Genomic DNA, 10,866 nt, shown 5'->3' on the forward strand with positions numbered 1-10,866 from the left:
ATTGCAAGGGTGGACACTATGATCGGAGAAGAAAAGGTGGATGGGTTAAAAAGTCAAAAACATGCATAATTAAAGGAGCAATACTGTTTTGATTATTTTTGTAAAACCAAACCTAATATTATGCATTTTTGTTAAATAAAACACATAATAGATAATTTTATAAAGGAAAATCCAAAAATAAGTAATCTTGTAATTTTTCCAAGAATTTTCCTAACCGAAATCGACCCCAATAATCAATCGGTCATGCAGAAATTTCCCCCACACCTTTCCAGTTGACCAGCAAGACTGACTCGAATTGACTCTCCCAGTCTTCTCTAAAATATCTCATCGATCCATTTGGATTTGCTTACGTTCTTACATTGGAAGGTAATCAAAAGCGTTCTGACTGTTCTCATCTTGTCTTGTCTCTTTTTTTTTTTTTTTTTTTTTTGAATTACCAAACAACTGAAAAGATGACATATTTTCATTGATTTCTTGGTGTAGATGAACTTCTGAATAAATTCATTAAATATGAACTTGAAAATAGGTTTTTTTTTTTTTTTTTTTAAATAAATGCTCTTTTGGAACCATTGAAACAAAAGCCAAGCAAAGCGATAACATGAATATGGGAAGTGCGACTAATGCTCGCAACTTTATTAATAAATTCTTTTCTATTACTCTTAAGAGTTATTTAAGACTTTCTATTGCAACTAAACATTCATTGGGTAACTTCCTTAAATACGCTACCATAAGCATAGTGGTCCATTTTCTTTTTATTTAATTGAATTTGTAATTTTTTGATATCTGAATAATTGTATCTTTTAGGCGCCATAGATTCATAATTACTTAGAAAAAACTTAAGATTTTCTCAATCCTTTAGAGGATAATTTTCTTCTCACATGACATAGAAAAACTGACACCAAAATAGTAGCCAAATATGAAGCTTGATACAACAGCTGTACCCACCCCATAAAAAAATTAATAATAATAATCAAAGTCAGATATGATAAGAATGATGATTTCATGCACTACTTGTGAGATAAGAGGAAAAGGAGCGTCTTTCAATATCCATTTTCTTTTATTGGGCTTTCGAAGGAAAACTTTCAGTATTACAATGATAAATAGAAAATAAAAGAATTTAGTTTAGAAATAACTCAGTAATAGCAATTGTTCACTTCTCAAGCAATAGATGCCTAACTTTAGCCTATTGAAACTTGTAAGGGGATACAGTTAATGACTTGATGGTTATGACTCAAATCATTTTTCATTGCATTGCCGTATTTGGCTGGATTTGGAGCATGGGTCCTACAAATGCGTAAAAATCGTCTACTGCCACTATGCTGTGAGCGTCGGGTAGTTAGGAGCCCCTAGGGGCATGTGTCTGAATGCTCTCAATCGTCGAATACTCTTGCACCTCACCGTTTACTGCAGACAGTTTGAACCTTCTACAAATTTGATGGCCATGTGTGACAAGAGATGGATAGAATTAGGTTTGTAACAACCAGATGACGCTTGAGATTTCAATGTTGAACAGCATGACCACACTATTAGCAAGCCATGGAAAATTTTTTAAATTATCAATCAAAGCTAACTGTGAAACCTAGTCATATTTTATTAATTTATTTTGTGGAAAGCTATTGTGTAATCCCTGATTATTGCTAAAAAGTAATTGCAGGTTATCTTTCCCAAATAGAAAGAATCCCTCCCCTCCACCCCCAAATGTAAAATACGAATTCCCTTGGGAAATGATGAATGTCTTAAACAAGTTACATATACAAAAGCTATTAAGATGTTGATCGGGTAAAAGAATCAGCTAGATGTCTTGGAGGAGAAGAGAAGACCGGCTTGGGGGGGATTGGCAATGACTCAAGGGTACCTTCTAACATATTCACCACTTTGCTGATTGATGGTCGATTTGTTGGATTCATTTGTATGCACCACAAACCTACTAAAACCATCTTCTTGGCTATTCCTTCTTCCTCTTCCCCCATAATCATGTCTAATGGTAAATGCTTATCTTGTCCAATATGCTTATATATCCAATGAGGAAAATAAATTTCACTGATGTAATCAACTTCCGCATCAATGTTTTTTCGTCCTCCAACCATTTCTAGCACCATCATTCCATAGCTATAGACATCCGACTTGTGTGAAACTCCTCCAAAGTTCCGAGAGAACACTTCTGGTGCAATATATCCTACTGTTCCTCTGGCATCGGCCATTGATATGATACTACCCTTTCTAGGACATAGTTTTGCAAGACCAAAGTCAGATATCTTTGGACAAAAGTCTTCATCCAAAAGAATGTTATGAGGTTTTATGTCAAAATGCAGAATTCTAGTATTACAACCACGATGTAAATATTCTAATCCTTGGGCAGTGCCAACTGCAATTTGATATAGTCTTTCCCAACCGAAGTGAGGACATGTTTTCATCGATTTCTTGTTGTATATGAACTTCTCAAGAGATCCGTTGGACATGAACTCATAGATAAGTGCTCTTTTGGAGCCATCAAAACAAAATCCTAGAAGAGTCACAATATTAACATGGGAAGTACTACTAATGCTTGCAACTTCATTAATAAACTCTTCTCCATTCCCTTTAGAGGCATTTAGGACTTTCACTGCAACCAAACGACCATCAGGTAGCTTCCCTTTGAATACACCACCGTAACCACCTTGGCCCAATTTTTCTTTAAACGAATTTGTGATTTTCTTTATATCTGAATAACTATATCTTTTCGGTGCCAAGGATCCATAATTCCTTAGAAAAGCTTCAACATTTTGAGTAAATGACATCGGTCCATTTGATGATAACTTCCTTGTCAAGTGGTACACATAGTATACAAGACCCACAAGAATTGCCACCAACGTAATCGCCAATATAAAGCTGAATACAATAACTGTAAGCCAAAAAAAAAAAAATGAAAACAAAGATAAGCAAAGTCATATACGGTAGGAATGCTGATAATAAACATGCTAATCTCATGCTTGTGTAAGGCTAAGCATTATACTAGTTTCACAATTGAATTCAACCTAGGTTGAAGCATATTAGGAGAACCTAATTTATTCTCCATAATAAAGAAGGGTCTACCAGAGGGTGGACATCAAAACAAAGGTAAGGTTGCTCCATTTTAACATAGTGGTCGCAAATTCATGTCAAAAAACAGCCTCTCCACAAAATAGGGGTTATGGCTGCTTACATTATGATCCTCTCCAGACTCCGCAATGGCTGTAGCCTCGTCTACTAGGTACACCCTTTTAATAAAGCAGGGTCTACTGCGATATTTTTCCTATTGAGAAAATAGTTTCCACTGCTTATAGGACTATATAGCAGTCCGTTGTAATTTCTCTAAAGAAGACATTTTGTCTCACTATGTTACCAAACTTGATATGAATTGCATGCATACCTCAAACTTTTGTGAGGAAATGTAAAACAGGAAAAGACAGCTCAAATACCTCGAGTAGTATTCATTTTGAATGTTCTATGGTTCTCCCCTGCAACGCAAGGATAAACTTGATTAGTTCAACCGAATGAATACCAAAACCTGTAAGCCTCTCCAAATTCACAACGTTATCAAAAAGATCACAATGGCTATATATTAGAAACTTATCTCCATCGTTATTACATTTTCATTGTATTAATAACAAAAATCTATTATTTTTTTCCTTTTCTACTTGAGTGAATACTCTGTTCATAAATAGAATAAAATTAAGTTACAGGGGAAAAGTTGATAAATGGACCAGTTCCTGGGCCACTGATAAGAGACAAATTAGAATATTGAGTTATATGATTAAGGTTCTCAATTAACTGAAAATAACAGAAATAATCGACCTGCAACTTTGGGTGGTCTTCTTCCTTTCACATCACAATCGTGACATTCCCAGGAAGAATCTATAGAAGAGGAATCCCAAATCGAGAATGACAAGAGGAACTCGATCAACAAATTCTTATCTACTGAATGCGTTGTTTTTACACAGGAATCTAGAGATATGTACAAGCATGCTGATTCAAGCTTTGCATATGGTGTGCAAGTAACTCCATCTGCCTGACCAAAATAGAAACTAGATAGAAAGTTTTAAGGACTTGAATAGTTTCTTAGAGTTGAGGAGGCTGATAGTTTCCGAATTCACAAAATCTAAAAACCTTTTCCTTCAAGCACCGCGGCACTAATACAACATAAAACAGGGCATGCATTTTAAGAGTTTTCCTTGAGCCACGGCAAAGGGCAACCCTTGACCATATGGCTTCAGATGAACATAGGAGATATCGGGAGGAAAATAATAAAATTCTGTAGGCTCCATTTGATTGCAATGGAAATTTATACGGAAGGGAAGTGAAATTTTTATACTTTAAAAAGAAATGCTTATAATCATTACCCCACTTGATTGTATAAATTACTTAACTTTTTATCATATTTAGTAATGATATATTTTAAAATGTAATTTTTATTTTACATATTATAGGAAGGGGTTTTGGATGCAAAGTAAAGTGAAATTTTATAATTAAATATGGAATGATTTAAAGTTAATGTTAAAGTCACATGGTAATGATTGCATATATTTCTTTTTTATGTATGATAATTTCAGTTCCATCCCTTTAATTCCCCTTACAACCAAACATAGCCATAGGGGTTGTCAACCCTAGAATAATGTGGTGGATCTTAAACTTTATCCATATTTGAATGTAAACAATAAGACTTGAAGATTTTAATCAGAACAAAATAAGTTATCAAAGAATGATTCAAAACAAGCTTGCATTGCAAATGCTAAAATAAATTTGAATGGAAAAAAGAAAAAAATATATATATTAATCTAAGAGTTTTAAGCAGTTACCATTTCCGTGATTCCATTCACCATCCTTTGGTACACATGACAAATTATCTTGCTGGTCGTGGAATCTACTGCAGACTGTTCCATTCTTTTCACACTGATGACATATTTTGGGAAGGTTCCATTGAACACGAAACCCAGCAGTGAACAATTTCGAGACAGGATCAACCAACCCATGGAATGTGGAAGGTCGCACATCCACGGGAAGATGAACCAGTTTGCAGTCATATGTAGAGGAATGAGAACTAGGTCCAGGTGCAGGTACATCTGCTGCATCTGGTATTGCCTCAACCGTACAGTCCTTGTCAAGGACGACACCATTAATTGGATGGCGCTTGCATACTCTTAGTGTAAGGTTGGGGCTTATCACATGAGCTGAGAGATAACGGAAAATAGGTGGCATAGTATAATTGTTGAAGAGGGCATTGCATTTGTCATTGTCGGAGAGCCAGTCTCGAGTGGACTTCCGGTCACGAGCTAATATGGTGTTGGTGGTGTAATTGATGCTTTGAACCTCATATGTACTGTCATCATTCTCCACCCCGGTATAGATCAGTACCGATGTGGATCCATTTATACAACGAATGAGTTCTACTCCACGTCTGCTGTTGCAGTGAAATTTGGTGTCGTCGAAGAAGAAGGGATAACTGATGTTTAAGTTTCCGCAGAAATGGGGCAGAGCTGAACAATATGAGACATGATCTGGTCCAGCTGAGAGAAGAGGAAGGTGCAACAGAAGGAAAAAGAGAAAGACAGAGACTAAGAAAGCACTGAAGCGCAAACAGATAGAACAACACATCCTTCCTTCACTATATGATAATCTATAAACCAATGTAAAGCTAAAACCGGAAAACAAATTAAGCCGCCGTCCGGGCACCTCCAATATCTATCTCTCAATTCTTTTAAAATCTAATCCTTTGATTCTCACAAGCGACGTATACATTTCCCTTGAAAGAAGGTAGATGATGCTTGTATGCTTCCCAAATCCCACTTGACCAGTCGGTTGACTTGGACAAAAGTTGTGGAAAGACTTGACTCTTGAGCGGTCTTCGGGCCTTCAACAAGGGACGGAAGTTAATAAAATCAAGGATTTAATTTTTTTCTCTCACTGAAAGAAAAAAAAAATTATAATTCCTCTACTGTAGCCTGTAGGTGACGCTATAAAGATTGAATTTCTGGACTGCTTCCGGGCACTTTCCTCTGGCTTTCTACGTCTGACCCCTCCACACCATGTCAGCCACACCCTTTCAGAAAAAGTTACCCAGGGAATCCAGAAAAAGTTCCCACTTAAATTAATTCTCACCAAATCAAATCACCAATTAAAAGGGTTGTTCTTGTTGATCTTTGCACCACGTTACATTTCAAACTTGAAAAGAAGAAAGAAAAGGGGTAAAAATTAACATAATTCTCTTCAGATGCCACAATATTAAACATTACATACACATGGAATGGGCCAAGAAAAATGGGCCGTCAGAAGAACAAATACAAGGGATCAAGGGGAGGGGAGAAGGGAAAGGAGGAAAGAATATGAGAGGAAAAGTACAATATTGATTATACGACTTTGACTCCACTAGGCCTCTTTCCTTCCATGGCATCCTTCTTATTACGGCAGGCAGCACAGAGGAATGGACCTTGCCAAGGCTTTGAGCTGGTGGAGAAAATCGAACCAGCATGAACCGAAATCCCCTCACTTGGGGCTAAATCAACTTGGCAAACAGCACATGTGAAAAGACCAGATGTAGACTGCCCTGTCGATGAGTCATTTCCGAGTCTGCATCTCATCATCCAAATTAAAATTCAGAAACAGTGAAAAGATTCATCCAATCCCAAATTCAGAAGTTAAAACCACATTATGTGATGCACATGAGTGGCAGACTTCAGTAGCTTCTAACAAAACAATGCATAGAAGACCAGGCATATCGACAATGGTGCTCATTATACTTCTAACAATGGACAACATTAACACGAGATTTTCACACTTCCAATTCAACTTATTCTGAATAAAAGCTGGTATCTAAATGTGGCAAGTTTATTCCTACTGCACTCTTGTGCTCAGAGTGCACCTTCCTTGTGGTTGTGATGATTGATGATTCAAGGTTCCATTGGTGGTGAATCCAATCAATACCTTGCAGCGGGAAACCCGGGTACCGCCATTCTTTATTTGCTTCTTGTCAAGGTACCAATCTGCTCTTTTATTCTGTTTCCAAACCCAGATTCTGTTGTCTATTTGGTATAGTCCTACTTCAAATAGGATTTTATCTTATTGGTTTGAATGCTGAAATCAATACTCCTCATACACTGATCTATTTCATCTGATTTTAATGAGGGTGTCAATCAGTTTGGTTCAAGATAGAGAATGCAGAAACCAAACCGAGAATAAGACCATATTTCCAAAACCAAAACCAAAATCGAACCAACTCAGTTCAGTTAGGTTTGTATTTGGTTTCATGTTAGGATTAGGTCCTACCATAAATACAATTCAACAATAAATAATATAGAAATGAGCCTCCAATTACTAATACGGATCGACTAGAATACAATGCACAATCCACAGAAAAAATAGAAGGTTCTAGTATCTTGTTATGGGAAGAATCAAAGAAACTATAGTTCAAAGTTAATCAGTGTCTATTTAATCACAGGGATGAATCTTCAACAAATGTCCCAAACTTGCTTGTGATTTAATGATGCCTTATGCCTTTATCTTTGAAAATTGAACTGGTTCTTTCCTTCACCATATCCGAACAAGCTGTAAGTAGGACTGTTCCACATAAAACTTTCCTTTGTGCACCAGTGGCTTTAGGAGTGCTTTTGGTGGCAGCCCACAATTCCCAACTCTAAACTACCACTTTAGAATAAATTCAGTTCAGTTCTAACCAAACAGTTTCACCCTTGAAACCAAAACTGAGCCAAACCAAGAAAAAATTCTTTGTTTTAAAACCAACAATGAAGAAGAATCGGTTCGGCCCAATTTCAAACTGCCAGTTACAGTCTCGGTTTTCGATTTTGGTTCCAAATTGACAACCTTAGATTTAATATCATAAATCAAGTTTTAATTGGGTTTCATGATTCTGTAATCTGGTCATCAATCTGAGTTCTAATTTGACAAATTTAACCCTATCCTAGCTAGTGTAACTAGGAATCCTTCATATCTTCAGATCCTGCCCTTGGATCTTGCTGGAACTTTCAGCAAGATTAACACCTGCTAAGAGAACTTGGCTGGGCTCATAGCCTGATCTGATTAACTGATGTCATTCTATCCATTTCTCCCTAATCTGGAATTTTATGTCTTAGTTTCAATTTTGTGTTTAGTACTGGTTTAACCCCTAGAACCACATTACCTGCGTATTACCCAAAAACTTGAAAAATGAAAATTACCATACTAGAGTTAAAAGTTATATGATAGTGACTCAGAGACAAAGCCATACTGAACTGTCACGAACAAATTTAGACAAACCAGATCAACTCCAGTACTCCACATGGTCCAAATTAAAGCAGTATTCCCTGACATGAAGTACCTGTCCAACACTGGGTTCTGGGTTTGACTGTTAAAGAGTCACTCATGATGGATACTAATTGTCTAACAGCCAAAATTTTCTTTTAACCCTATAGTTTCACATAAGCTTTCAAATATATTTCATAATCTCAAACAAGAAGTCATCATGGTCAAATGGACTAAGTTGATGAGAAATATTTGCAAATTCCATAAGAAAAGAATTCTACTTTGTAAGGAAATGAAAAGGAAGATAGGTCAATATAAAACAGAAGAAGCCATGGTGAAAAAGGCACTTTCATTAAAAATTATTCTGAAAGTCGAACCCAAATATCTACAAAAGATAGAAACAGTAATAACCTTTCTGCAAGCATTGCTGAGCCTTCTTCAAATAGCTCTTCCACTATGCCTATAGCCGATAGCTTTTTTGCGAGTTTATTGGTAGAATCATGGGACCTCTTCCTGAAGATGAGAGATTTAAACTTATTTTGCTTTTTTGGAGTGGGTGAAGGGGGTGCTGAGACATCTGGAGGAATTATGTCAACAACAATGCAGGTTGTATCATCCTTCAGCCCTCTTGTCCTCAATGCTTCCTAAAATAATGATATCAAGATAATGGCATGTTAACATTTCAGATATTCATTGAACCATTTTCACATCATCACGAAAAGATTAATCCATGACATGGATATTGCATAGAGAAAGAGCCAGAAAACCCAGAGAGGGGGTTAATTCAAAGAAAATATGATTACGAAGAAATAGTACAGTGATAAGTTTAATCACCTTCACCACTTGCCTAGCAGCAAGCTCTGCCGGCAAACCCCGGCAAGATTTTGCAGCCATCTCAGAAGATAGTGCATCCCAGATGCCATCAGAAGCAATTATAAGCCTTCCCCCAGCACTTGATAGCTAGTGTATCAAAGAAGAACATTAGGAGTTTAGAATGATGACAGCTCAAACTATGTAACAACAGTTAAATCAACCAATAGATCGAATAACAACTGGAAGGCTTAAGAAATGTCCCAAAGGGAATTGACAATCAACATGAAGATCAATACCTTCACTTGTTTAACATATGGCACCGGAACTATAAACTCCCCAACATCCATGTCCCCAATGGACCTTGAAAGGCACAAACCCCCTGGCCAACAACGGAGGGGACCAACCTGTAGGTAAAATTTCAGAAGTTCAAGCAACAAAGTTTCCCATATATTGAATAATAACAATAGCAAATTCTACCCCCCCCCCTTTTTTTATTTTTTTTGAAAAGAGAACTATGGTCTTGAAATTTCTACAGACCTAAAGGCTCCATTTTTATTTCAACATAAAATGCTCCAAAGTAACCATAATTTATTTTACCCTTTGGGGCATCAATTAGAAGGCCCCACTATACATCCATCATGTTTATTTCCGATCAAACAATCTCTACAAAGAACAACTTAATGCTACTTATCTTTTTTTCTTTTCTCTCTTTTAACCACTGCCAATTTTAAAATGAAACAAACAAAGCCCAAGGGAATACAACTAGAAACACCTTACCTCAGCACCACCAAAAATACTGAGCCTCCCAACCTCACCTCCACTAGCAGTAACACGTTCCCTCCTGCAGTTACAAGAATAACCAATTCACATATAGAGCCATAGGAAGAAAAACGAACAAAAATATTACATCACTAAAATGAACCACGCACTCCTCCACATTTTCCTCCAGCCTATGATCAACAGTCAAGATGGAGATGGCACCACCCTGAGCATCCAAAATGCAACGTGAGTCTCCCACAGATGCAACTGTCACAGTCCACCCATCGACAATTACAAACGTAGCAGTAGTTCCAGAAGTTTCTCCTGGTGACAAATAAGATGAATGACGGAATTAGTTTGAGTCGATTCCAAACAGCTGTAAAATACAGCACAACAGAAAGAAGGAAAAACTGACAAAAAAACAGAGTTCCATGCCTCTGCTCTGGAATTCCTTGTCAGTCTTCACGAACCCAGCAACTAATGCCCGAGGTAAAGCTTGAAGCCACTCATCCCGTCCAAGCCCTCGAGGTACTGCACTCAGTACATGATTTAACAAGTTTTCCCTTGTAAATATAGCAGCAGCATTCCCATTGTGCCCATCAAAAATCTGAAAATAGTTTTTGTCAAAGAATGAAGCACCAACAATCATATACTCAACCAGCAGAGATGAATCAACAAAGAGAAAAATAATGTACTCCCCAGTAGGGAAAAATGATCTAAAAATAGGGAAAAGATTCCCATGAATGCCAGAGTTCAGAATCCATCCCATGCCCTCGCAAATAATGAGCCATGGGACCCACATTGACTCTCTCCTACTCTGACCCATGTGGATGATAGCATTCTCCACACTGCCATTGGTGTGGCACGCAGATTCCTCCTTATACTGGCATCATGGGAACCCTCTCCCCTGAAAATAGTATCAGGTTTAACAAATTGCAGACATACTCATGCCCAACAAACTGCAAGATTTTTTTGTCTAGAAACAATGATATTTCAGTGAATTCTACGGGTTCATGTTGAAAAAAGAATACTTGGGAGAGAGAG

General features: G+C 37.1%; 2 protein-coding genes across 2 annotated transcripts; both read right to left on the bottom strand.

The window, feature by feature from the left end:
* Positions 1 to 1,762: 1,762 nt before the first annotated feature.
* Positions 1,763 to 5,956, bottom strand: LOC122075161 (LEAF RUST 10 DISEASE-RESISTANCE LOCUS RECEPTOR-LIKE PROTEIN KINASE-like 2.4). Its single transcript, XM_042640082.1, has 3 exons — positions 4,815 to 5,956; positions 3,438 to 3,476; positions 1,763 to 2,881 (listed from the first exon to the last, which is right to left on the bottom strand). The coding sequence occupies exons 1-3, from the start codon at positions 5,608 to 5,610 to the stop codon at positions 1,764 to 1,766; spliced, it is 1,953 nt and encodes a 650-aa protein (XP_042496016.1). The 5' UTR covers positions 5,611 to 5,956; the 3' UTR covers position 1,763.
* A 245-nt stretch (positions 5,957 to 6,201) lies between these two features.
* On the bottom strand, positions 6,202 to 10,606 carry LOC122075162 (probable protein phosphatase 2C 3). Its single transcript, XM_042640083.1, has 7 exons — positions 10,258 to 10,606; positions 9,993 to 10,146; positions 9,841 to 9,904; positions 9,360 to 9,467; positions 9,085 to 9,210; positions 8,662 to 8,894; positions 6,202 to 6,582 (listed from the first exon to the last, which is right to left on the bottom strand). Exons 1-7 carry the CDS (start codon positions 10,589 to 10,591, stop codon positions 6,363 to 6,365), a joined length of 1,239 nt encoding a protein of 412 aa, XP_042496017.1. The 5' UTR covers positions 10,592 to 10,606; the 3' UTR covers positions 6,202 to 6,362.
* Between the last annotated feature and the right edge of the window lie 260 nt (positions 10,607 to 10,866).

The sequence above is a fragment of the Macadamia integrifolia genome, chromosome 4, assembly GCF_013358625.1.
Source record: "Macadamia integrifolia cultivar HAES 741 chromosome 4, SCU_Mint_v3, whole genome shotgun sequence".
NCBI classification, from domain to species: domain Eukaryota; kingdom Viridiplantae; phylum Streptophyta; class Magnoliopsida; order Proteales; family Proteaceae; genus Macadamia; species Macadamia integrifolia.

Excerpts from the sequence above, each read along its gene's own strand:
- LOC122075162 (XM_042640083.1), bottom strand. The coding sequence starts at position 10,591 with ATGGGATGGATTCTGAACTCTGGCATTCATGGGAATCTTTTCCCTATT. Across the intron at positions 9,905-9,992 it reads CTGGAGGAAAATGTGGAGGA|GAGGGAACGTGTTACTGCTA; the intron begins GTGCGTGGTTCA and ends TTGTAACTGCAG. Across the intron at positions 6,583-8,661 it reads TCAGCAATGCTTGCAGAAAG|ACTCGGAAATGACTCATCGA; the intron begins GTTATTACTGTT and ends GATGAGATGCAG.
- LOC122075161 (XM_042640082.1), bottom strand. The coding sequence starts at position 5,610 with ATGTGTTGTTCTATCTGTTTGCGCTTCAGTGCTTTCTTAGTCTCTGTC. Across the intron at positions 3,477-4,814 it reads TGAATGGAATCACGGAAATG|GGGAGAACCATAGAACATTC; the intron begins GTAACTGCTTAA and ends CTTGCGTTGCAG. Across the intron at positions 2,882-3,437 it reads CAAAATGAATACTACTCGAG|TTATTGTATTCAGCTTTATA; the intron begins GTATTTGAGCTG and ends TTTGGCTTACAG.